The sequence below is a fragment of the Pseudorasbora parva genome, chromosome 6 (assembly GCF_024679245.1).
Source record: "Pseudorasbora parva isolate DD20220531a chromosome 6, ASM2467924v1, whole genome shotgun sequence".
Classification (NCBI taxonomy): Eukaryota; Metazoa; Chordata; class Actinopteri; order Cypriniformes; family Gobionidae; genus Pseudorasbora; species Pseudorasbora parva.
The window spans coordinates 31,026,844-31,053,530 of record NC_090177.1 but is presented as its reverse complement, the minus strand read 5'-3'; the positions used below and the strand labels follow the sequence as shown (position 1 = coordinate 31,053,530).

General features: G+C 36.4%; 4 protein-coding genes across 6 annotated transcripts in view; 1 reads left to right on the top strand and 3 right to left on the bottom strand.

Moving 5' to 3' along the window:
- LOC137078878 (synaptonemal complex protein 2-like) overlaps positions 1–2,234 on the bottom strand; it is a 41,228-nt gene extending 38,994 nt beyond the window's left edge. The window contains exons 1-5 of one of the 2 annotated variants that reach the window (XM_067446660.1): positions 2,025–2,234; positions 1,566–1,607; positions 1,254–1,394; positions 882–1,010; positions 697–801 (exon numbers count right to left, since the gene is read on the bottom strand). In XM_067446660.1, the coding sequence (XP_067302761.1) occupies positions 697–801; positions 882–1,010; positions 1,254–1,394; positions 1,566–1,589 (399 nt within the window). In that variant the 5' untranslated portion in view covers positions 1,590–1,607; positions 2,025–2,234. The remainder of the gene's footprint in view (positions 1–696; positions 802–881; positions 1,011–1,253; positions 1,395–1,565; positions 1,608–2,024) is intronic. The other variant, XM_067446661.1, reaches the window with a different exon arrangement.
- A 1,300-nt stretch (positions 2,235–3,534) lies between these two features.
- ppp1r3da (protein phosphatase 1, regulatory subunit 3Da) lies at positions 3,535–5,396 on the bottom strand. Its single transcript, XM_067447343.1, has 2 exons — positions 5,216–5,396; positions 3,535–4,947 (listed from the first exon to the last, which is right to left on the bottom strand). Exon 2 carries the CDS (start codon positions 4,890–4,892, stop codon positions 3,987–3,989), a length of 906 nt encoding a protein of 301 aa, XP_067303444.1. The 5' UTR covers positions 4,893–4,947; positions 5,216–5,396; the 3' UTR covers positions 3,535–3,986.
- Positions 5,397–7,768: 2,372 nt separating this feature from the next.
- fam217ba (family with sequence similarity 217 member Ba) lies at positions 7,769–13,268 on the top strand. The gene is made up of 4 exons (XM_067446658.1): positions 7,769–8,368; positions 8,445–8,550; positions 8,635–8,699; positions 11,117–13,268. The coding sequence occupies exons 1-4, from the start codon at positions 8,262–8,264 to the stop codon at positions 12,471–12,473; spliced, it is 1,635 nt and encodes a 544-aa protein (XP_067302759.1). The 5' UTR covers positions 7,769–8,261; the 3' UTR covers positions 12,474–13,268.
- Positions 13,269–13,280: 12 nt separating this feature from the next.
- ttll9 (tubulin tyrosine ligase-like family, member 9) lies at positions 13,281–20,008 on the bottom strand. 2 transcript variants are annotated; one of them, XM_067446656.1, is made up of 14 exons: positions 19,918–20,008; positions 19,687–19,736; positions 19,163–19,255; positions 18,967–19,078; positions 18,656–18,841; positions 18,508–18,576; positions 18,296–18,386; positions 18,007–18,047; positions 17,069–17,156; positions 16,808–16,866; positions 16,533–16,729; positions 16,282–16,395; positions 16,067–16,188; positions 13,281–14,108 (listed from the first exon to the last, which is right to left on the bottom strand). In XM_067446656.1, the coding sequence occupies exons 1-14, from the start codon at positions 19,930–19,932 to the stop codon at positions 14,038–14,040; spliced, it is 1,308 nt and encodes a 435-aa protein (XP_067302757.1). In that variant the 5' UTR covers positions 19,933–20,008; the 3' UTR covers positions 13,281–14,037. The 2 variants fall into 2 exon arrangements, with proteins under 2 accessions (XP_067302757.1, XP_067302758.1); XM_067446657.1 differs by having other exon boundaries at positions 19,687–19,733; positions 19,918–19,989.
- Positions 20,009–26,687: the final 6,679 nt, after the last annotated feature.

Genomic DNA, 26,687 nt, shown 5'->3' with positions numbered 1-26,687 from the left:
ATCGGGGCTACTGTGTTAAATATAAAACAAACAGTCATTCAGTCATGAAATGGACTGCACTTTCTGTTGTTAAATAGCCACTGCTATACTGTGAACCTTTATGACATTTACACAAAGAATCCTGCAGTAACTTTACATTTCCCTTTACTTAGATTGCACATTGCATATGATTAGTGATATAAATTATACTGTATTAATTAAATAAAATGCTTTGTCTCGTGTTTTAGGCTTATGGCTGTGTTCTTTATTCTTTTAAATTATAAAAAACAAAAACACACAAAAAAGAAATATCGCAATATATTGCCTCTCTTACAATATCGCAATATATTGCAATATATCGTATCGTAACCCATGTATCGTGATATGTATTGTATCGCCAGAATCTTGGCAATACACAGCCCTAGTTGGTTGTAGCGCTATCCAATTGCGTGCAGAGTGAATTTGAAAGACAACCGTTTATCCCACCCCTCGGATTGATTCCTGTCAATGGTGAATTTCCAGACCAAACATCTTGATGTAGGTCTGGCTTTTCAGGCTAGTAAATCGCACCACCTATTTGATATTCTATAATTAAATCAACTAAACGAATATTCAAAAATCGTGACCCATCCCTACTACCAAAAGAATATTTGGGTGCATGTAAACATAACTATTTAAATGCATTTCCTTTTATCACAAAAATGAGCCATTACAAACCATCAGTGCATCAAAGAAGTCCTCAGCCAGCTTTATCAATGTCTCATTTCTTGATGACCCTGCCTCCACCCACAGCTTTCTGGCCTTCTCGAACCACTGCACCATGTAAACATACATTTTAAGCCATGAAAATATGATTGTTTTTCACCGAAACAGACATACAAAGGCATTGATTATACACTTATCTTTTTAACAAATCCCTGGGCAACTATTACAGATATTCCACCACCCCCTGGAAACACCAGCATCTCGCCATATTTGTGTAAAACGGCAAGCACAAGACAAGCATGGTCCACATTTCCAAGATCCATTTCCTGCAAAAACACAAGAGTGCATTAGTGCCCGCCCCCTTTTCCAGTGCCACTGGTTCCGGAAGCATTTTTCCCATTGGGATTTGAAAAAAGTTTTGAGATATATCAAATCTTAATTTACAGTCTTAACATTTATCTTGTGGAGTATACATTAATGTCTTTTTTGCACTTTATAGAACATAAAAATCCAGTGAAGACAGGTTCACATGCTTAAGTCATGTATGCAATAATAAACATATAACTTACCCTGTTGAACAGCTTATCCAGTTTGGTCATGAATTGTCTAGAACATTTCAAAGAGGTTTCCTCCTTGCTTTCATTTTGCAGAAATGTTTCTAGGGCCTGAAAATGACTGTGTTTGAAAGCCTCATCCACCAGTTTCTCCACCTAAGAAATAAATCATAATGTTAACTTTGTGGTATTATGCAGAAATGAATACATATAATCATGTATAATTAACGTTACAGGAGACAAAAGCATTACAGAGGTGAGAGGTTAAATCAATTTTACCAGAAATAAAAGCATGAAGTAAACAGCTCTTTTAGGTTTAATTCTCACCTGATGGTCCTGCAAAGGTGCCATGATGCAGACGACGACCTGCTTTAAATGTTGAAGACATTAAATATGACCTCAGAGGCAGATAATTCAAAGAAAATACAATTCCAGGAAAGATGGGAACTCAGCCGTCTCAAGTTTCTAAATGTCAGTTTTTGTAATTCTTAAAATCACATCAACTTAAAAAGCAACAAAACTGCGGGCTATATTTTAATCAAATTATGTTGTTAGCTTTTAACGCTAACGTTAGTCAGTTAACGTTAGTAAATCAGCATAGGCAGCAAACATCTGTGGCAAAAACAGCAAAACGTACACACATAACAGTAAAGATTGCTGCTGTAGATGATCATGTTCTATCCAATTTAATTATTCGATTGAGTAACTTAACGTTAAATCGTGGCTAGTTTGGCCTTTTGGCTACAAGCGGTCAGATTAACGTTTAACAGTTAACGTTAACGTTACCTCAGGTTATGACGGAAGCTCCAACGGACTTCTGGTGGATCTTTCACACTTATTAATAAATAATATGGAGTTAACGCTGATCGTTCGAGACGAAAATACTCAACTGTCACTCAAAATAGTTTGTAAAAGAAAGAGTTCTTTCGTGTTTGACGGCTGTAATGAACCGTTGTGTTTTGATAACGCGGGAAAGTTAAGTGACGAGCACGCGCAGCCGCGTAAACAGACGCTGCCACAAAAAAAAAAAAAAAAAAAAAGTTCTCTGGTGTCGGATCTTTTCAATAAATCGATCGAAATGTTTCTCGATTCAAAACACACCAAGTGTACAGACTATTCAGTCACTAATAACATTTTCATTAACCGCCTAACACCCAGGAAAAACAAAGAAAAAATAGTATTTTATTAATGTTATTACATTGTTTTTGAAGCATAAGAAAAATTATATTGTATTCATATGCTATGTCCGTAAGTGGACACAGGACTTTAAAAAAAAAAAAAAATGACATAGACCACTGGAAAAAATTAAGAGACCACCTAACATAATTTTTTTTAAGTGGTCTCTTATTTTTTTTTTTTTTTTTTTTTTTATTCAAACGACTTGTCACGATTTATTTTTTTATTTTACCAATTGTTTAAAGATTATTCTCAACTCTTATGAAATATATAACGCAATTATTTGATTTACCATTTTGCTTTATACACTGTGGTTAAAATGACCATATCCTATTCCCATTCAAAGCAATACACTATCTAATTTGCATATTATTAATATGTTCTTGGAGCAGCACGCAATGGGGAAAAAAGGAATAATGCGTTAAGTTGGCAACTTTTTCATTATAATGTGTAATATTTTATAGAAACATTGATATGTAATTTCTTTCCCCATGCATTCACTTTTGTCTCCCAAAATGCCTCACAAACATGATTTAAGTTCCAGTGTCCTCTATTTAGGACATGTATGAAATCAATGCAATCTATGTTTTGTAACAGAAATTCATATTTTGATTTGAAACCCCATACAATTTTCTTGAGGTGTTGATTTATAACAAACAATTTGAAAATTAGTCAGATTTAAATGATAATTACAAAAATATTATATTTCTGAGAACTAAATTGGATCACTCCTTGGTCATTTTTAAAGACCAAGGACAAGTTTTTCTCCTGATGAAACCTAAAAACAAATGAAATCTCTGAAAAGCCCTGAATGTGCTATTTACAGGACGTCCAGAAACTGTAACATGTATGGTATCAGAGAAATCCAGGAGGTTAAGTAAATTAAAAGCCAAATGGCAGAAATTTTACAAATAAAACGTACGGAAATATATTTTATGACTTATAAAAACGGACTTAAAACGTGCAAGCCATTTTAGCAGGTTTATTATAAATGTCAGTTATTATTATAAACTTTGTTGTTATGAACTGAACCATGGCAGCAACAAACTGAACTTACAATAATAACAATAAATTGTTATTTAACAATAATACAATAATAATAAAAAATGTAAAAACATAATTTAGTATTTAAATATGGCTTTATTGGAAGTTGAAGGACAATGTGAGGGCATAAAAGTGGTATTTCCCGCAATGAGCATCCTTATAATTTATTCCATCAATATCCTTGTTTACAGTATACACAAGTATTATGACAATGTACCACATAGTGTCAATAAAATCCGTGCAAATCTGAAATGTAAAAAAATACAGTAAAGGCACTTTTTTTTAATATAGACTACATTATCCAGTCAACATACAGTAATACTCTCAGGGCTACAATCCAGTTAAACAGTTCTTAGTTAAAAATCTCATATTTCATAATAATAATTCACAAAAGGAAATGTGCTATGGCAAGACTTCCAGAAGCTCAGCCATGCATATCACACGGTGAAAATGCTGGTGGTTGCAGGTGAAATAATAAAGTGAAAACAGTGCTCTAAAAAAAAAAGTCTCATCTAATTTCCAGTGTCCTCAAATAAAGTGTATCATGCTGTCTTCACATTCTTTTGGCACAGGCAGGTTGTAACTCTGACAGGTCAATTTGTAATTCTGCCCACCATTGTTATCCCAAAACTGAGTCCCCATTACTTTATAACAAATGGCAAACTCCAGCACAGCCCCAGGGTGAAGGATAAATGGAGGAACGGGAAGATGAAATCGAAAAGTGTCACAGCAGGGCCCGTTTGAAATTGATTTGCTTGCAACCCAGTAAGCCTTGGTTTCTGAGCAACTCTTCCAGTTTGTAAAGGAATAGCGAACGCTCACTTCCTTCTCAAACGCCAAATTTACAACTTGAATGATCCCTATAATGCCAGGCTCGTAGCACAAAACCCTCTCCAGACACACTTTCTGGCTACACAGACGATCCGTGAAGTTTGAGCATTCACCTGGCTGGACAGAGAACATGGGTTTCAGATAGGGTAGGGATATCTCCATCCTCTTACTCGAGGATAGCTCGGCATTCATTAACAGTCGAAAGAGAACATGCTCTGGGACAAACGGGTCCTCGCCGCTTTTGAAAAACTTGACATTTTCCAGGTCCAATCCCAAAGAGTCCACAAATCGGACGCTGGCTCTGCGACTCAGCTTCCTTCTCTCTGACGGAGATGGAAGGGACTGAGTCCGCCTCTGGATGATGGATTTGGTTGGGGGTTCACATGACAGACTGCGGCCTGCAGTTTGCCTTGGAACAGTTCTCGGGCTAGGTGGACGAATTTTTACTGGCCTCCTCCCGCTGTCCGTTTTTGAGCGGGACATGTCCTGTAAAATCGGTGTGGAACTTTCTTTTGAGCCATCTGATACCCTGGTAAAAAATAGGTCAGCATTCATCTCTTCGAGAGGTGTGTCTTTCTGGCAGCATCCCAAAGACCAGGCCATGTTTATTAGAAATAGTACCCTTCCAGTGCACCTTGCACAGAGAACTCAGAGAGACCTGAAAATTAGACATATTCTAGGTTATAATTAATGATTAAATGTGTTAGTAAGTTCTAAGCAACATGCACGCCTGCCAAAGTTAATACTGTGCAGCTGTGAAAACAAAACATGGCAGACTCAGCTACTTCAATCTCGGCTCACTTTTATCCATGATGCATTTAATATCTGTTAAAATGATACAGTGTCCGTGCAAACGTAAACAGTCAACGACTTGGCTCTGTAGGCTACACAAATTTAAAAAAGAAGTTCGTATTTCATTATCTCACCAGTCAAATCCGACGTGTTTGTATTTACGACGCATCTGAAGATACTGCGATGCTATTTTTATAAACCAAGCGCTCATAGTGTGGAACATGACACAGCAGGCTCTGTTTAAAGGTAAAGTATGCTACGTGATTCAACTCACATACGATGCATTTCATGAACTGCGCAAAGCTAGTATGAGTGTGACGTCAAATACAAGGGGCGTGGCTACCGTGTCAGCTGTACTCGGGAAATGCTGTTGGTCTCAGGGTTGCCATGTCCGCCTATTATAATCTGCTTTTGGCTCGGTTGTTCAATAGACAGTTGTAGGTTGTTTTGGCTTGTATGTGCTTGACAAAAAAGCAGAGGTGGACAGTAGTGAAGTATGTTTTACTTTATTCTTTGAAATGTATAGTGAAGTATGTTTTACTTCACTATACATTTCAAAGAATACTTTTTACTGAACTACATTTCATAAATATTTTTTATACCTTACATTTTTAAGAACATAAACATTTTTTGCACTTTCTTACTTGTACTCAACTAAAACTTTGAATTACTTTTACCTGAGTAAAAGTAACAAAGTACTAGATTTATAGAAATTAAGTATGAAATTCAATAGGAAAAGTACAGTAAAAAGTATGAAATCATGCTTTGGAAAAAATTCAACTCCAAGATCCAAACTCTAATAAAATAATTGAAAAAATTAAAACTCTAATAAGATGAAGAAGAAGAATATTTACTCAAACATGCGTGCCATGTCCCAATTGGCCTACTTACTTTACTCTTTTTGTGAAGGAAAAAGTACATACTTTTGAGTGTGTAGCCTATAATAAGCAAGCTTTAATTGGGACATACTTCGTCCTTTTTAACGGAGAGCTCTGTCTAGTTGCATACATCCTGACACCATGCAAACTTCCCTGTCAATCAGTTTGTCACAGTTAAAATCCTCCACATTCAATTTAATTTCCTATAGTATCGGAGAGAAGTAGCACGTTTATCTGCCATTTGTGGGTCTTTTATGTGAGACTCTCCTCATGTGTTTACAATTTAAATACTGTGTTTTAAAAATGAATGGCCAAACATATCATGTTGCAGATGAAATATAATTTAACATTAAATAAATATCCTTTTTTCAATAGGCATGCTAATTATTCACTCAATCCCTTTATCTAATGCTGCCTTCACGTGCTATTGGAATTATTGTAGGCCTAATAGAGTTTCATAGGTAAAAATGGAACAATAATGCCCATTTCGAATGCGATGAGCTCAGAATCATGACTTCATGAGTTGGAATTAGTAGAATGTGAAGGCATAATATGCTCTCTACTGTTGGACACACACATCTGCCATATATGTATTTTTTTATTTTTTACTTTTTATCCTTGATTGTAGTTCTAATCGAATCCTCATCCAACTCGCAATGGATTGTGGGCAATACAGTGGTGCAGGTATAATGTTTTTTTTGCAGGCCACTGGCAGTTAGCAAAACCTACCAAACCAGGACACTTGACCCGGCAATAAGATACTCAAATAATATTCAAAGTATAATCAAAGATCTTATTAATTTCAATACATTTAAAGTATGATATACAATTGTTATATTAGGGATAGGACAGGACTTGAAAACAGGACATGTCCTGGGAAAACAGGACGTTCGGTCACCCTATTGGCCTATAGGCTTTTAGATTATCGCTGTGATTAAGAGACATGTCCTAAGTGTGTGATATGGACAAGTTTTGTCAATCAAGATAAATAATGGATGAGCACAAGTTTTATGAATTTTGAAGTAGCCTATAAATGCAGTTGCCAGAGGTAAAAAGCTAACGATAAGCTATAAATGGCAGTCCCACGATGGAAGTGCTAAATGCTAACTTGCTTCTGCGTTTTGGCCTACAAAGTGGTGTCATACCTGCACCACTCTATTATCCATTAGTGTGCATCGATCTGCTCTTCAAACCCGACATAGTAGACAATCTTTGGAATAGCCTACTAATTTCAACATACTATGATTCGTGACATACTAATTCTATTTTCACATACTATTTAGGACGGATATTATGTGAATTGGGAAGCACCAGCGGTCTTTGCATTTGACCACTTGTAAATTTAAATGATGTTTTCAGCATTGGATTTGGCCAAGTGTGTATGAAGACTGCAAGTTTTTTTTAGAACTTCCGATTGGTGCGCTGCAGAGTTGAAAATGCTATTTTTCTTTGTTTACACATTTTCAATATGCTACTTTACACTTTAAAATAAACTTGTTCACTTTACCCTATATGTAACAGTCAATATTGAATTGTGGTGTAATTCAAGATGGCATTAGCTACATAATGCAACATTAAAAAAATAAATTAAAAAAATCTGATTTTTCCATTTGGATTTCACAATGAATTATGGAGAAAGAGCCCAGTTTAAATGTTTTAGACCCCATCATAAATATATATTTTCAGATCAGCAGGATGTTTTCCTTTGATCTGGCAACACTGCCGGTCATTTTAATAAAACTGTGATTCTTGAGAACTTACACAACTATATTAACAGCCTTTTGATAGGCTACACAAACCTACGCGTGTTGTGTTTTTTCTAGTGTTTTATGAGTAACCGTGACGGGCAGCGGTGAAATTAACCTGCTTCTCGCATTTGAGTTATAAACTTCAATTCCCATCATGCCATTCGGTAGATCACGACGACAGCGATGCATGAACATACAAAGCAGCAGGTAAACAAGTCTGATCGAGCTGCTGTAGTGATGCACAATAACGGTGATTACAACGCGTTTCGCTCACTGCAAAATGACGGGGATTTCATAACCAAGATGCCAAGGTGATTATTGCCCTGTTTGAAGGTTAACGTTTAAAAAATTGCTTGTTCGACCCAGTTTCATGGATTGCTCTAATTATTGGCAAACTGGAAAATACATAGTAAGCTGTGACGCTGTTATTTCGCTACAAATCTGCAACGATGCTCTCCTGTCGCACATTGCGTCTACGCGCTCACAAATGGGACATTTTGGGGCACAGCTGAGAGCTTTAAAACTGCGCCTGTACACTTCGTAGTGTTAATACGATGGGACCCATCCTGCAGGAACGAACTGCGTCTGCGACACTGAAGAAGGTGCCAGACAAGGAGAAGGTTAGAATGAAAAATGCAGAAAACACTGGGATTGTTGCCAGGTACGTTTGATTAGAGCAATTTATTAAAACTGAAATATCAAAAATATGTGACTAAGAATATGTGCTTTATTTGCAGTAATAATAAGAGAGGAGGACACGTGAACCAAAATAAGAAACCTCTCAAAAAAACAGTGTCCTTGCATCCAGGCCAGGAGAAGGATCCTCTGCCTAAAGCCGAAATTGTAAGTTACATTTGCAACATTAAGATGCATCAAACGTTATGTCTGTGGGCAGCAATTTGAATATGTTTTTATGATCTTTCCAAGGTCCAAAATGGCATTAAACCAAAGAAAGCTAAGAGTCCTACTGGTGGCACTTGCAAGTTGCGTGGGTGAGTGTTGCTTAGCATATGGAATTGAATATAAAAATAAAAATGGAGTATTAAAATGAAACAAATTGATATTATATGTTCCACTGCAGAATGCTCTGATTAACCGATCAGAATCAAGTTCTACAGAGAGCCGTATGATAAATATTAGGACTGGGTATTGACACAGATTTCACAAGTCGATTCACTAATTCACAAACACTTGATTTGATTTATTTTCAAGCTCTATTTAATTTAATTTGATTTGATATTGATTAATTTGGATCTATATTAGGTAGAGCAGAACAATGTTGCCATCAACACAGGACCCACAACCGATCTAAAGTATCCATATAGATATTTGTTACCCATTCTCAATGGGAAATAGCCCAAAAAAAGTTGCCCTGTGTATCATCCAAACTGAGTCCAAACTGTTAAATTCAATTGCAATTTTATGTTTTAGGCATATATATCGTATACAAACCAAGTTTTTTACAAAAAATGCTCATTGTATGTTTACTTAAGCTGTTAGAGATGGTTTATTTAATGCATGTTTGAATAAATCTGTCAGGAAAACAAGCTTTGACAGCCACAGTTTAAATGGTTTTACTTCAGTAGAAACATCATTTAAAGTGTTAGTTCACTTAAAAATAAAAATTCTGGCGAAATGAAGATATTTGTGTTGAAATCCGATGGCTTAGAAAGGCTATGATTAAAATTTTTGTGCGCAAAAAACCCTGAAATAACGACTTGTATAGTGATGGGTGATTTCAAAACACAGCTTTCTGAAGCCTCGGAGTGTAACGAATTAGTGAATCGATTAATGATTCGGATCGCCAAAGTCACGTAATTTCAGCAGTTTGGCTGTTTAACACGCGATCTGAATCATGAATCGATACGCTGATTCATTAAGCTCTGAGGCTTCAGAAGGCTGTTTTGAAATTGGCCATCACTATATAAGTTATTTTGTTGTTTTTTTGCACAAAAACTATTCTCATAGCTTCATACAATTATTATAGAGCCACTGTAGTGAGATGGGCTTTGTAACAGTTTTTAGTGCCTTTTATGGGTCTTGAGAGAGGAAATGACATTGGTGTCAAAGAAGGCCTTTCTGAGCCATCGGATTTCAACAAAAATATCTTAATTTGTGAATTTGCGTTCTGAAGATGAACGGAGGTGTTGCGGGTGTCGGACGACATGAAGGTAAATAAGTAATGACAGAATTTATTAATTTATATTTAATGGCATCATTTTTGGGTGAACTAACCCTTTAAATGATGTTTCTACTGAAGTAAAACCATTTAAACTGTGGCTGTCAAAGCTTGTTTTCCTGACAGATTTATTCAAACATGTATTAAATTAACCATCTCTAACAGCTTAAGTAAACATACAATGAACATGTAATTTAGTGCATTTATTTACCAAAATGCACCTCATTAGAGTTATTTTTTCTAGGTAACAAATATTAAGGGAATTTAATTGCTTTCCTGAGGTAAACATAAAGTTACGTGACATTTTTTTACAAGGTGTTTTTGATGTCATTTGGCCGTTGAAACAGTCATTGTGCGTATGTACTGAATGTTTGTACTAAACTAATGGCCGTCGGAAGCACACACACAAAAAAAAGAAATGTGGGTGGGTCCTCCCCCAGAAAAATTTGACTGGAGTAGATGCAATTTTCTGTATTCTGATGCCTTTTATTAAACAATTGCTTTTATAACCTAAAACAGTTACCACATATCTGGCAAGGTTTTTCAAAAATTAACACAGCAACAAAATTCTAGTAAGTTGTTTTGATCAAAAAAAAAATTCTGCAAAACAAAGTGTTTAATTCATATGGACTCTGAATGAGCCAAGTGGAATGGATCTGTGGGAATAGCAGCACAGAAGTCAAGGCTGTAGCTGAAACATGGAATGGAGTTTAATTTATTAGAGCGTTCCTCAAGTTGAATGGATTTAATGGACGGTGCTCTGAAAAGGGAACAGAAAAAAAGGTAGTGGTTCCAATAACATTAGTCTTAAAAATGGAGTACGTCTTCTCCCACCCATATACAATGGTTCCGACATCCATGGTTGAAGTTTCTTTCAACATTTTCTGATATTCACTCATTTTTATTTTGTGTTATAACAAGTAGTAAAGAGGAAGCAATGATAAGTTTATGTGCCGCTTGACTACATTAACGGTTATTATTGTTTGAATTTTGTGATGAAGTGACAGAATTTAAATTTCAAAAGTCAGAAATCACAAAGTTTATTGCGATTATTGGAGGGGAGGCATGCTGCATGCATCAACAGAAAACAGCTCAAACTAAAAGATTGTTTTTGGGATTTAAGAATCATTATCATTTAATTTAAATAAAGATCGATATTGAAAATCAATAATGTCAAACCAGCCCTAATAAATATATGAATATAATATCTTAATTGAACTATTGCTGTAGCACACAGGGCGAATCAGAACTGAGGCCTCCACGTCCCAAACTATCATGTCCTGAGCGTGGACAGGAGAGGCAGAAAATTCAGCTGGAGTCTCAGTGCTGTAAAGAGATGGTACAGAGCCACGTGGCCTTGGAGAAGAGCCGTCGTGCTCTCTCGCTGCCCTTGGCTCCACAGCCAGTGCTGCAGCAGCTCACCCTTCAGAAACGAGTCTCTGATCTGGAGTCACTCCGCCTTTTGGAGCACAAGGAGGACGACACAGACAGCGCCAGTGACCTGTCTGACTCTGAGAGGCTCCCTGTGCTGCCTTCTCCCTGCACTCCTCCTCAGCTAAACCTCCGAGCAGAGGTGATCAACTGCATGGACCTGCATCCCGACATACCTGGACCCAGGTCGGTGGAGAACGATGACGCCAGCTACGACTACCCAGACTTCCTACCACCTCCATTCAATACCTGGAGCCTAAGGCAGCTCGCCATCTTCCTCAACACAGAGGGTAAAAAGGCTCCCCGGCCAAAACCCGTAGGGCAGCTAGAGAAGTATCTGGAGCGCCTCCTCCAGCTGGAGTGGCACCAGATTCAAACCATTCAAGCTGAGAGTGGGCAGCATGTCGTGCCCATCATCCGAACAAAAGGTCATGCCACCAGTGTCCTAGCAAACAGCAACCGGACCAGACCTCACACTGCTCCTCCGACACGCCTCAACTCTCCTAAGAGCTTTCGGCAGGGTCAGCGGGGCTTCTTCTCTTCTTTGGGCAGCCCTTCATCCACCCAGCTGGCTCGCCAGTTTTGCCCTAATTGCCATATCCGTTACCCTCTCTGCAATGGCGCTTGCTCTTCGTATGCATACCAGCGTCATTCCCGCCTCAGCCCCCTTTTAGAGCGTAAATCCCCTCCAGCCAACACCCAAAAGAGAAGCAGCAGTGAAAGCCGAGCCTCAACCTCAGAAAACCGCACCGCACCGAAAAACCAGCACCCGATCAGTCCTCAAGCAGCAAAGGCTCAGCAGAACCACATTCAGGCCGTGGGTAACATGCGCAGGGCATCTCACGAACTTAACACGAATGTCAAATCCCATTCTACAGTCAGGAAAGGTAAGACCGGGAGGTCAAATGAGGCGGAGAGACAGAAACTTCCACCTGGAGTGAAATGTGAAGGGGTTGATAGGCGAGTTCCTGCCCCTATAAAGCGGGAAGGTGGTGGTCCAGGGAAAAAAATGGTCAAGGAGTGTCCAAGAGCCGAAACAGGTGAAGTACGATCAAGATCTGCCACTAAAAGATTAGTTGCCGACAGCTGCGATGCAAAAGTGACATCAGCTACCAAAAGTAATGGCAAAGTGAAAAATGCTCAATACGCCAAGTAGTTAGTGCTCCTTTCACACCTATTTCAGTTGCCTCAAAAACATTTCCATTTTGCATACTGTAAAGAGCTACTTAAACAATTCTAATATCCCTGTAGTTAGCTGTAGTTATATGTAAAAAAAAAGGATAAAGGTGTGGTCAGATTAGTAAAATTTGGCGGGAAAAAGGTCCAAAAGGCAATACTGTAATGATGTAATAAGCAAAGCTCACACAGAAGTCTCTTTTTAAAATAAGAAGCTTTCTGTTGGTCGATAACAACTTCAACCAGTTTGCCCTCAGGAGAAAAGACCAATTGCATTTCTATTGAAATGACAGAATGTTGCCAAATTTGCAGAACAACAATAATGTGATCGCACCTTAAACAGTTATCCTTCGCTTTAGAAATCATGCCTTCTCATTTTAGTAGACTTCAAAGTGCATTTCTTCAATAAGATATATTTGTTTTATCTGCGCAAGTACATAAAAGCAGGTCATCTTTACTTACTGTACGCACAAATCCTCTATATAAACGTGCTTCAATCCAGTGAGTGCATGTACATATCTCTTATTTGAGGGAGGTATGGCTGAGAATGTCAGTGTGTGGCGTTTTGTCTAGTAAGCACTACTCATCAAAGAATGTATATTTTTGAGATGAATAATGAATGTTTTGTAACGACTGTATTTTTGTAAAGTGCTATTTACATAGACTTCTTTTCTTGTTATTTATTAAATAATTTATGTTTATTACAATGGTTTGACATTCATTTAGTTAAAAAAGAATGTTTTGTGTAATGCATTGTTTATATTTTAATGTTTTGGAAGACGAGTTGGATGTAGTTAAATGATGTTAGAATTGCTGATGCTGGTTTCGTGGTGCGGATTGTGTTGACGGGCACGGAACTATTAAGATAATATGGTCAAGGTTATCTGTTTGTTTACTTCTTGCAAACTTTTCAGGTGATTACATTGAACTTCATGTCTCTAAATATAGCATGTTTATTTTATTTTTTTAAGGAACAATGATGGTAGTGGTTTTGTAGTTTTATATGTGTAATGCATATGACTTGAAAGTTGGTACAGGTTGACGCCATACAGTACGTGGTACCACATTTCCATACATGATGTACTGTTTGTTGTTTTATTTTGAATTTGTTATGTACTGTGAAGTTCCCTTATCAGGCAAAAAAATAACCACACACAAACACAAATCTACTTTTGTCATATCATTGTCAGATTGTGCTTTTATTTTGCTAGGACTTTTTGGTAGAGTTGAATGCAGCTATTTTTATGAGATACAAAATAAACAGTTTTCATTACATCATCAGAGCCTCGGTCTAGAGTATTTATTTGAATTCAGAAATTGATTCTGTCGTTTTGTAAATGTATTAAACTGATAAAACAGTAAACAATGACAGACCTTGTAATTTTGAGCATGTGAATGAAAATGTTCAGCGACCCTTTCATATCTTCGGGGTATTTAAATGCTCATATTTACACTCATCTGAATCCTAATATTTTAAGCACTTTGAGTATTTGTGGGACGTCATGCATAGTTTGTTACAGTGATTAGATATCGTTTGCATGTTGTCAGGTTCTCTTCTGTCCTGGGAAAGGCTTTAGAAGCTGTTGAAGCTGTTTCTGGCGATCATTCACACAGCCTGTGTAAATATAAAATGAGCAAAAAGCATTTGTAATTATTGCAGGAGATATTAGTATGCACAAATGCTATATATGATTGGATGCTTTCACAAATAGGCGTTTCATTATCTTTTTAAGCAATAAAGGTGCAAATCCCATTTTCATAAGAGAGAAAACTTAATGTTTATGGTGTATAGCATAACAATAGTAGTCATATTTTATTTGCAACCCTGTTAACAATTACATTTTTTAATAATTTCATACATTTTAATCACAAAACGGTTAAAATGGTACCACATTTTGGTTACAAAAAAGGAAAATAAAATATATTAAATAGAATTCCTGTTTTTAACTTTAAAGGGATGGTTCACAAAAAAAAAAAAGAACAACTGTCAGCATGTATTTACCCTCTGCTCATTTAAAACCTGAACACAAAAAGAAGAAAAAAAGTTGTTTTGGTGATCATTTACTTTCATTGTATATACAAAAAAAATGTTCCACAGAAGAATTTATACTTTTTTTGGAACAACCTGAAGATGAGACAGTGATGACAGAATGTTCTAGTGCTTGGAGCAATTACTTTTTGAAGACTTTAAAGTAGTATTTAGCACCCTGTTTTCTGTCATGCATGCACTGTTAATGAATATATTTCTTGTAGAACTGGATGAAAATCTAAAATGCCTAAAAGCAGTGTTGGGGAAAGTTACTTAGTAATGCTGCGTTACTCCCTTAAAGGTGCACTATGCAGCTTTTGTCCACTGGAGGGCGCCTATGCAAAACAAATGCGTAGTTTGATGACGCAAAGTGTGAGCGCAGCATCTTGGGAGATGTGGTCTTCTCATCACAGCCGGTGGAAAATAGGACTCGGGCAGAAATCACGTTCATGCATGCGGTTATTAACGTTACTGTAGTCTAAAGCAGAGCAGGACCGAGTGTTATGGACCTGAGCAAAGCTGCTGGAGCGATTGTTAAACAAATACCTGCCTCGCGAATACCGGGACTTTTATTATGACGGGACGGGACTCATTTGCCGGGCGCCTGCACAGATCCGCTCTTCCGGTTATGAATTTGAGGTAATGGAGCTCTGTTTATCATATTAGATACATTTAAGTGTGTTTAAAACGATGTTATGACGTTACTCCGTGCGTTCAGTTGTTCACACTGCTAAGAGTAAAGCGCTCCTGCCAAATAAAAGCCGAAACCGAGGGTAGCGCAGATATGACGCAATTGACAGGCGACTCTCTCAAATGCAATGCTGACACGTCCCTGTCCTTAGTTAAAATAGCAATTTTCTCACAATTTACAAATAGTTGGAAACATCTGGGATATTGTAGGTACTCAACTGAACAAAATATATAACACTGGCCTAGTGGTTTTTGGATATTTTACTGCAAAAATACTACATAGTGCACATTTAAAAAGTAACTAATTGCATTTAGTTACTTTTTAAGAAAAGTAATGCATTACATTACTTTTACACTACTTTTCCTTACTTGAGCCGGGCTTGTTTTTTCTTTTTATAATAAAAAAGTAAATAAAAAAAATAAAAACTATTGTCAAGGCAGTTTCACACCAAACTGTAAATAATATGTATATGTATTTAAATATAATTCTTCAAATAATTCTTTAACACTTACTTCAGCAATAAAAACAAAAATTCTAAAGTAATTTTTGGTTATGTTTTAACTAAATCATCAAATGTCAGCAGCAAGTACATTGCTAAATAAAGTGCGATTAAATGCATACCAATATTTGTTTTATTTAACATTTAATTATTGGAGGTTTGTATAGTTATCTGCTTTTGCATTTCACTGATTTTATTACTTTTGAGGAATACTACATTTTATTTGTGCAAGTGAGATTAGTAAATACATGCTCACAAGTTACTTGTAATGCATTGCCCCCAACACTGACAGAAACAGGCTCATTGAGTGCACAATAGCCCCAACTCTCCAATTAGGTAATAAAATACACTGACCAAGGTGTGTGTTTGTCACGAGGCACAAACAACCCATAGCCTCTAGACCGACATCCGTGTAGACAGGGCCATCGTTCCACATTAGGTCAAATCCGCCAACCCTCTTCTCCTTGCCTGTCAGACTAAGCACAATAGAATGTTTTGGACAACAATGTCAACCTAGACAACCCTCCAGTCTCTTGCATGTAATTTTATATTATTTTGTTAAATCGTACCGGCCCTCCATGTCTACAATGTGCAAGGTGTCCTCCAGCAGTCTGTATTTTAGGTCATAGTCCTCCTGACTGCTGGCTGTGAGGGAGGGTGAAGCGTTCACTTCAATTAGCCATCTGCATGATGGCAAAATGTGCTGTCATTTATTTTATTTTTTTAGCAATGCAAGGTATTTCTACATTCATACAGTTCTGATAAGCAACATGAAATTCTCTCCCAACAAAGAAATCAATCAAAAATAAAGGATCCTCACGGCTTTAAATCCTGGTCCAGTAGTATGTCATATCCGTACAACTCAAAACAGTGTTTGTCATTGATGATGGTCTTCTGAACACTAAGCAAGCTGCGAATAAATATGTTGTCAATTTCTTTAAACAGAGTCTGGACTGTCTCGAAACCATGCTTAGCAGTCAGGTAACGCCGTAGCTGTTGCATCTGCCACTTACAACCCTTGGAGAGAGAAGCAGTCAACGATTACTGCTTTTTTATGTATATTTTAATGAGCATAATAGTATGCTTCTAACATACCTTCTCGGGATCATAATCAGGGGCAGTTTTTTGCACTGCAACATTGGTGAGATGAACGTCTGTTTATAGTAAGGTTAAAGGGGACAAACAAGTGAATTCTAAGTCTGTTCCTGTACGATGGGGCGTAATAATGTGTGTGATCACCAACAGATACAACTGTACAGATGTGGCCTCACCAACACCATACAGGACGTCCTAATTCAGAGACCACACACTGTATGTATATATAAAGTGTAGTTCAGACATATATGAAAAGGATACACTGATCGTCTATGCTGTTGAGAGAGAACCTGGTGTTGGAAAATCGAGCAAAACCATCACGATACAGCCAGGCCTTCAATGGAATATACTGCCAAAAACAAAATTATGTTCATTCTATTGCCTGTCTAGTTTTAAAAAACAGTGATGTGAATTTATATATATATATATATATATATATATATATATATATATATATATATATATATATATATATATATATATATATATAGTATAATGCTGCATTCCTGCTATGTTGTAATTAGGTAATTACTAGATGTCAACTGGGACATTCTACTTATGCGGAATTATAGTTTATATGGCAACAGCCAAATTCAATCTGTGTAATTTGAGTAATCAACAATCAAAAGAAACAATCATTATGCAAATATATTATTTATATTATAATAAAGCCTTAATAAAGCATTTGAAATGTATAGTATATTAAATGGTACATTAGGTACGCTGAAAAGTAATTGGTGTAGAAAGTTTACAAGTTGTAAGGATGTAAATTCTTTTTACAAGTCTAATTGCAGTAATTCTAACATGCCATGAATGCACCTTAAAGGGGGTAGTTCACCCAAAAATGTTAATATTGTCATCATTTACTCACCCTCCAAACCTATATGTATTTTTTTCTTCTGCTGAACACAAAAAATAATTTGAAGAATAAGGGGTTACCAAGCAGTTGATGTGCCCCAGTGACTTCCATACTATAGAAAAGCATACTATGAAAGTCAATCTGTCATCAACTGTTTGGTTTGTTGTTCAAAATATCAATATATGTTCAGCAGAAAAAGACGTTTTCATTTTTCAATGAAATTCCCTTGCAAAATTGCAAAAAAATTAAATAAGATTCCACTGCAGCAGAAGTTATTTATTAACATAAATAACTGCATATTTATGAAAAATCAATTTCAATAAAAAAAATGCTCACTTACTGATGTTACAAGAACATATACTCTCAAGTCAAATTTTCTCCCTGTGATAGAGGTAAAACACATTCAGCAATAATAATGAAGGTTGAACTTAATCAAAAAAAAAAAAAAAAAAAAAAGCACTGAAGCTAAAGGCCAATGTCACACTGCACGACAGATGCCAACAAACGTGGACAATTCCACAACTCAACAATCGCCATCCAACACACACACTGATCTGACAAAACCCAACAAAGTGCGGCCTGTGTGCATCTGCCGGTTCAGTGTGAATTTAAAAAAGTATTAGATGTACCAGCTATGAGGTAGGGATTTTCAATGTAGCGCTGAGCGACATAGCTCTCAACTTGAGCCTCATCTTTCTGTTCTTCAGAGCGGGTCCCATCCTAAAAACAACAGCAGCACCGTTACACAACATAGAGGTTTGGGAACATAGAGAATTTACATCTAGATTTTACATCTAAAAAATGTAAAGATTTAAACTCAGTATTGTCAAATGTGTATTACCTTCCTCCAATCTATGATATCTTTGAGTTTTCGAAACAGAAAAATTCCTTTCCCTTGTGATCGCGCCACCTGTGTTGGAAAGTTAATGTAACAATGGATGGCCTGGTGATGATTGGTTTGGCAGTATCATACTGTTATAAACACTCACAGGCTTCATGATCCAGGTGCTCCCTGGGCTTCTCTTAAACTCTTCCACAAATATGTGATACTCACTGGGCAGCTCGAACGTACGTGGGAAAAAGTCACATTTGGCTGCCTCTAAACGCCCAGACTCCCGCTCTAAATTTTTTCTATACCTCTTCAGGTTTTTTACCATCAGGTTCTTACGGGTCAGCTGAAAAATATAAATATGAATCATGACTGTTTTCTGTTTACCTACATTCAATTGTAATCAACACAATGTTCTGCATTTCAGTCCATGTATTATTCTTCAACGTATAATTCTTGTATAATACTGACCTCGTAGTGGTTACGGAAGTGACATATCCGCACATGTTCCTCCATGTACGAGTGATCAAAGTTTTCTCTCAGCCATCCAACATCACACCAGTTAAAGTCCCAATCACCATCACTGTATTGAGAGACATGAATGCATAATGCAAAAATGAAACGGTACATAATGTTTAAAAACACACAGTAAAAGCACAGCACTTACTCTTTCACCTCCACCCAGCCTGGTCTCTGGATTAGGACGTCCTGTATGGTGTTGGTGAGGCCACATCTGTACCGTATACAACTCCTTCCCTCCCTGAAAATAAACCACCCTGGATTGAAAAACTACCTTTTTTTCATAAAAATACACATACTGACACATAGAGAAGAGTCTGACCTTCACAGAAAATTAAAAAAAATGCTTTTTAAAATTGCAGTTTGTACAAGCATCTCCACTTCTCAAAAGGGGCCAAGTGGGATAATTTTTTGGAAAGAAGCTGCTAATTTGTGCTGCTTCATATTTTGTCTTTGATTAATAAAAGGTTGAAAATAACACAATTTATTTGCAATATACAATCTTTTGTAATGTCTTCACTGTTACTTTTGATCAATGCAATGTGTCCATGCTGAATAAAAGTATACTTTTAAAAAATATAATAAAATGACCCCAAAACTGTGGTGTATTAAGACATTCAAATGCATGAATATCATTGTGTTAGAAAACAAAAGCTCACAGACTTAACTTACCCTTCTTTTTTCCTTTGGGAACTGTAAGCACCTTTATGTGTAGCTGTCTGCTGTTTGAGGTAAGTTTGTTAAGTTACAGCAAACTTTATTAACATGCAGAAATGGCTCTTGTAACGTTATAGCACGTAATTTCACGTAATTCAGATTTCAACATCAAAAGTACACAAGATTGATAATAATAAGAATAAAGGTTTATTGAGTATATGCTTGTTTCAAAAATCACCTACTTACCTTATTCTTGGACATGTCAGAATCAGAAACTAACCATCTGAAAACAGCGGAACAACATTAACAGCGTGAGACTTCCAACTGTAGTCTGTGTTGTCATAGCAACCACTGCGGACCAATCGACTCACCGCATTCCGCAGTGACGTAAGAGCAAACAACCTTCCAAAACACTCCGCTTCTCTATGGCCCTACAAACGCATCTACAAACCAAACAGCGCACAGCGATTATATTTTATTATGAAAAACCAAAGCTGCTGTCCCTTGGATATGTTGCCAATTTCTTCAACTTGTGTGCAAAATTCTTCATTCACAAGCAAATGTCTTCATACGATTTGTTTGCTGAATTTTAACTCCTTGCTGAATTTAATCCTCAAATATCACGGATATTGAATTTGCTTTCGGGAATAAGCTTTGTTTTGTATGTTAAATAATGATTTTAAGTGTTAAAAGTAATCTTTTATAGACTATTAAAAAAAAAAAACTAAACAAAAAAAGGCATAAACAAACTCTGCTCTCAGATACCAAATATGATATAATTCTTTCTCATTTCCTATTAATTGATTGACTCATTCAATAGTGAAAAGTTTTGGAAATATTTGCTCGTCATAGAGCTCCTTAGTGTAAAAAATATGAATGTACACTAGGGGGCAGCATAACTTAAATTAAATTATTAGAAAAGAAACATAATCTTCACGTGCACAGACACTTGCTTTTCAACCAGCGTGATTTTAATATCTGACAAAAATGAACACGTCGAGCAAAATAAAAGCAGCGTTAGATGATATAGCCTAAATCACTGATTAACAGACCTTTTATATATATATATATATATATATATATATATATATATATATATATATATATATATATATATATATATATATATATATATATATATATATATAAAAACATGTGTTCCTTTTATTTTACTCCAAGCAGCCTATATTTCCAAAATGGTTGCATCGTTTGCGGTTCAAGTCATTGTTATGTGCTTTGTTAAATATAAGCTGTTTCACTCACTATATGGCTTCAAATAAGCTACCAAAGATCCAATTACCATTGCAGATTGATATCTAAGTTTTATTTAATTATTATTTTATACATGTTTTCCTGTTTGTTTATGTAGGCCTATGTTATGTTTGACATAAATCCTGTTCTGGGTTTAACTTAGTTTGATATTTTTTTTATATTAGCATATTAAACTGTTTAATTTAACTTTAAATCATTTATTTCAGCCACTTGGAAGTTTGCCGAGGCCCCCTAGAGGGCCCTGACCCCTGCACAACTTTCTCGACCCATTATTTGTGTTTGCTTTTTAGACTTTTTGGTCAAATGACGCTTGACTTTTCATGGACACTGACTCTGTCTGTCTAGTGTCAAGTGAATTGACCAAGACAGGACATGTTGACCACACTAGGCTGATAATGTACTGCAGCTGTGTGATTCAGCCTCTCAGTTCATAAAATCTGACATCAAAACACTCTTTCTCCAAATGGACAATTATCTATAAAAACCAATCTGTCATCTCTTCAAAGCAAGTAAATCTCAGGGGATGAAATGTGCTTCATCCATGGATCAGCAGAATCCTTTACACATAGAGAAAGGATTACCTGCATGAATCCAGCCATGCCGACTGCCTGGGCTAGTATGTTTTTATCCTTCATCTCTCCTTGGGAGATATGAGAAGCAAACACAAAGTGTGGTGAAAAACCTCCTTGTTCTGTGGCGCTGGTCCAGAGTCCTCAGTCCAGAGCTTCCCTAAGCATTGTTGGATTCAAAGTGGAATGTTGGTGTGGAGGGTAATTGCCTCTGAGTGGGACGGTAGCATTATGGCCAGGATATGGCGTGCAGTCTTTATCCTGACAGCTCAGCCCTAAATATGGAAAGATCCCAGCAGGGATGAACTTCTCATGATGTCCTGTCCAGGTTTGAGGTTGTGGTTCTGGTGCTCTGGTCAGGGAAATTGTGAGGAAAAACAACCTGCATGTGCTCTAGAGCTCAGAAAGGAACAATTTTCAGCTTAGGAACATTACACCAACCTCCAAATGCTCCTATAAAAAGCTGTGACGGATTTTTCCATTACTACTAAAGTGTTATCAAATGCTAGGACATGGCTCCAGACTCTGGTATGTGCAGCCAAAACCCTCTAACCAAACTTAATACAATTTGACTCACTGCCTTGGTGGTTGGAATGGACATCTTCAGGTTTGGAGCCAGCCTCTCTCCATGAGACAGTCGTCCAAACACTTGCCAACTAAAAATCATATAACTGATAAGCAGAAACTTCCAACAGGTCTTGTGAGCGTGAAAGCTGTACTTGAATTTTTATATCCCATATACTATCGTTTGATTTTTAAAATAATGCGCATTTGTCCTATAAAAGATTAATTTGGCAATCAGTGAATGGTCACATTTGACACATAGACATCACAAGACTCAAAAATGGATATTCTTGTTGAGGTCTTAATTCAGGGTTATTGGGTAAATTTCGTAATTGAACAATTGGCTAAGTTTTGATTCATGAGTTTGAATTGGCCACATAACACATCTCTATCTCCATTACTATCGTTCAAATGTTGGTCAGCAAGATTTTTATTTTGAAGAAATTAATACTTTTCCTCAAGGATGCATTCAATTGATTAAAAGTGACAGAAAAGATTTATTTTTTCAAACAAATGCTGTTCTTTTTTAACATTCTGTTCATTTTAAAAAATGCACCAAAAGTATTAAGCAGAAGAATAACTTTTTTATAATGTTTCTTGAGCACCAAATCAGCATATTCGAGTGATTTCTAAATGGTCACTTCAGGAAAGCTACTTTTAAAAGTAATGAGTTATAAAACTGTGTTACTCCTTAAAAAACAAACTGATTTTGTTAGTTACTGGAAAGTAAGGTGTTGGGCTGGGCTTCCTGGTTAGTTTTTTAACAAGTTTTTGGCAAATGTAAAGGCATTTACATTACATTACAAACAAACAGAAATGCGAATTCACGCTTGTACAGTAGAGGGTGCAACTCAAAGAAACATTTTAGCTGTGTCGCCATTCTGAAAATATCACGCAGGAGAAGAAAGGTCAACATTTACTTCAGCAAACTTACACAAATGTGACGTTTATCTTATTATGTTGTGTCACCGCAGGTCCGCAGCAAAGACATTGGCTAATAAAGTGAGAATAAATACATGAAGGATATTTGCGTTGTAACATTTAATTATTGCATGTTTGTGTAATATTATGGGCCCTATCTTGCACCCAGCGCAATTGACTTTGTACACCGATGCATGTGTCATTCCTATTTTGCACCCGCGCAAAGCGCGCTTTTCCCTCCACAGAAGCACGTCACTAAACTAGTGAATGGATTTGCACTCCCTGGGCGGTTCAGCGCAAAAAAAGGAGGCGTGTTCCGGCGCAAACAATCCCTGGTGCTATTTTGCTGTTCCATTAAACAATTGCGCCACTGACCAGAAAAAACCTAGTCTAAAGTCAGTGGCGCTTTGCTCGTTGCTCATTATGCTATTTTACGGGCGTGTGCTTGACCATAACGTATAGCGTGCACAACGCGCATACACTTTGCTCATGAAATCTACACAGATGCAACAGTTATTTTTGCACTAAAAAAATATTAACACATGAGATGACGGAAATCATTGTGGTGTGCCATGAAGATGTGAAAAAATAGGCATAAATCTAGCTTACAAATTATTCAGGCTAATTGTAGTTATTAAGGATCAGACCTGTTTGCCCAATAGTGGCAAGACATATATGTTTCTCCCATCCCCATACAACACAACTTCTCTGTCTTTCACTGCTCTTACAAGAACATCAGTCACGTCGGCTGTGAACCGCTCCTGGCGTGCGCCTGGTAAATACGCCATAATAATAGCAATCCGTAATGGAACTTGCACACCTGCTTTTAAAGGGAATGTTGGATGCCGCTCTGATTGGTTTATTCACGTTACGCCCAAACCACACCTATGAATAATGAAGCTACTTCAGACCAACCCATTTTAGATTTGCGCAGGGCGCAAGAGCCATTTATCCCGCCGGGAAAATAGCAACAGCGCCGAGACCCGCCAAAGTTACTTGCGCTCCGCACTTTGACACTTGCGTTTCAGATCGTTAAAATAGGGCCCAATGAGTTTTAATATTATGAGGAAAACTCAATAGAAAAAATCATAAAGTGATATGTTACTTTACTAGTTACTTGAAAAATTAATCTGATTAGCCTACATCAACACTGTTTGTGACACTACTGGAGTATTGATGCTGAATAAATGACATCTCAAAATATATTTAAATAGAAACATTGTAATAATATTTCAAAATACTACTGTACTTTTGATCAAATAAATGCAGCCTTGGTCAGAATAAGAGATAGCCAAACACTGTACAGAACTTGAAACCCAAAATATACATTTCTCTTTATTTATAACCCTTTGGTTCAAGCCAATGTTCAAAGAGGCGGGGATGTGGGCGGAGCTGAGGTGACCCGATGACTAACAGACAGCAGACAAACGACAATCCACCTGTCACTTAAAGTGGCCACACCCATAATTATGCAGAACTTTAAGGATTTATATAATGTAAGCGGATGTCTTATAATAATAAAAAAATCACCCCCTCACTTCCGTATTTGCTTCAAGAGAAACTGGGGGAAGTTGCCGCTTGCTATGATTTGTGAACAATTCATCAGTGCGTGGTATTCCAAAGAAAGGTTGTTTTCAGAATCTTTCATAAAAAATGTATCTTGAATCACTTGGCTCCATTGTGGTATGTAACAAAACATTCCTGATGGATAAACTCAGGCTCCTTTTCCCCCTTGAATGCCCTGTTTCACACAGAAATACATCACCTACTGAAGTGAAATGATCAGAGAATGAACTAAAAGTTAAATTAATTCATAACTGTCACATCTCACTAGAATTTCTTCTGGTGTAAACTTCCTGTTTACACCATTACCACTGCAGTGAATACAGATCATGGATCTATAATCTCTCCTTCTAATGCACCTCAACATCATATATTGTATTTAGATGTCTTTTAAACAAAGATCATATATCATAAAAAAAGCGTGCACCATGCATATGAGGCCCAGAGACTTGATGAAATTGCTCCAGTCAGCTGCTTCTGGAATGAATTTCATAGCTCCTGCGGCAGAGGCTGTCGATCATCAAGACAACATGCTTAATTGTCTGTGAAAGATTGCCCCAAGAGGATCAAAAATTCCCTTTATGCCTAAAAGCAATTACCTTGCCCTTGTTTTTAAAACGCTCCACTTGTGCACCGGAGCATGGATCAAAACAAGAGGCATGCTGAGACAGTATTAAGTGCGGGCACCTGAAAAAGGACTGTGATTGAGCTCTGTTGAAATAATCAATACATTGTATTCAAGTCTCTAAAAGTGAAACATTACCATAGTTAGTTGACGAGTATGCAAAAGAGGCGTGAGTTTTTTTCTCAGTTGTGATATTAGAACTGATCCACTTTTGATCCAGTATTTTAGTAACTCGACCACAACTGGTGTGTTATTGTGATTTATACCGTCTTAACTGATTGATTAATCTTTTTTGCAAGCAGTGCTGGGGTAACACATTACGTAATCAGATTACTTTTTCAAGTAACTTGTAAAGTAATGCATTGTTTTTAAATGTACAAAAAACACATATAAGTTACTTTTTAAAATAAAAAGTCGCATTTATTGACTGAAATAACACCAAAAGTGCAAATGCAAGCAGAAATGCGAATTCACGCCTGTACAATAGAGGGCGCAACTCAAAGAAACCTTTCAGCTGTGCTGCCATTCTGGGTCACAGAAGAATAGAACGCGGGAGAAAAAAAATTCAACATGATCTTACTTCAATAAAAACAAAAAATAGAACACAAATGTGATGTTTATCAAGTCATGTTTGCTGTTATTGTGAATGAATTGGATCATCGAAGGACAACAAATATATTAGTTAATAAAGTGAGATTAAATACACTGTAAAAAAACATTTAGAAAAAAAGTTACCTGGTTGCCTTAAAATTTTGAGTTCATTGAAATTAAATTTTTGAGTTAATACAATGAACATTTTTTGAGATTCGACAACCTTTATAAAAATATTATTAAAAGATTTTGTAAACATATTGGGTAATTTTGTGTGTTTTATTTCTGATGACGCAGTGAAACATGCCAAATAGTGCTATTTTCATGATTTATTAAAATTTTTATGTGGTTCAGATACAATAATATTTTGAGTTTCTATTTATTAAACAAGTGTCCTTCATTGTATCAACTCAAATATTTAATTTCAATAAACTCAAAATTTTAAGGCAACCAGGTTACTTACTTTTTTAAGTAAAAACAACAAAAACCAACAATAATTTTTTTACAGTGTACATAAAGTATATTTGTCTAATATAACATTTCATTATGGTTTGTGTAATATTCTGCATTTTTATACAATATTTTTATGCATTTTGAAGAGTACTGAATACTTATTTGCAAGTGAGATGAGTAAATTGCTCTCATTTAGTCTAGAGATCTACATAACCGTCCACACACAATGCTTGCATTACTTATTGAAACTTGTATTACTTTGAAAAAGTAGCTCAGATGTTTTGTTGAAAACGTGAAAAGTAATGTGTTACTTACTATTTATTTGAAAAAAGTAATCAGATTATGTAACTTAAATGTGTAACACCCTTCATTTTTACAAACTGATGTGTGAACATGTCGCTGTCAGTATTTTTATTTAACCCATAAAATCCCTTTAACTTATTAAAGGCACATAAGCA

What these genes read in the sequence shown, in the direction of transcription:
- ppp1r3da (XM_067447343.1), bottom strand. Translation starts at nt 4,892, where the DNA reads ATGGCCTGGTCTTTGGGATGCTGCCAGAAAGACACACCTCTCGAAGAG.
- fam217ba (XM_067446658.1), top strand. Translation starts at nt 8,262, where the DNA reads ATGGGACCCATCCTGCAGGAACGAACTGCGTCTGCGACACTGAAGAAG. An exon ending in AACACTGGGATTGTTGCCAG is followed by an intron (nt 8,369 to 8,444) that starts GTACGTTTGATT and finishes CTTTATTTGCAG; the next exon opens with TAATAATAAGAGAGGAGGAC. An exon ending in GGCACTTGCAAGTTGCGTGG is followed by an intron (nt 8,700 to 11,116) that starts GTGAGTGTTGCT and finishes CTATTGCTGTAG; the next exon opens with CACACAGGGCGAATCAGAAC.
- ttll9 (XM_067446656.1), bottom strand. An exon ending in ACTTCCGTAACCACTACGAG is followed by an intron (nt 18,842 to 18,966) that starts GTCAGTATTATA and finishes TATATTTTTCAG; the next exon opens with CTGACCCGTAAGAACCTGAT. An exon ending in CTGATTATGATCCCGAGAAG is followed by an intron (nt 16,730 to 16,807) that starts GTATGTTAGAAG and finishes TCTCTCTCCAAG; the next exon opens with GGTTGTAAGTGGCAGATGCA.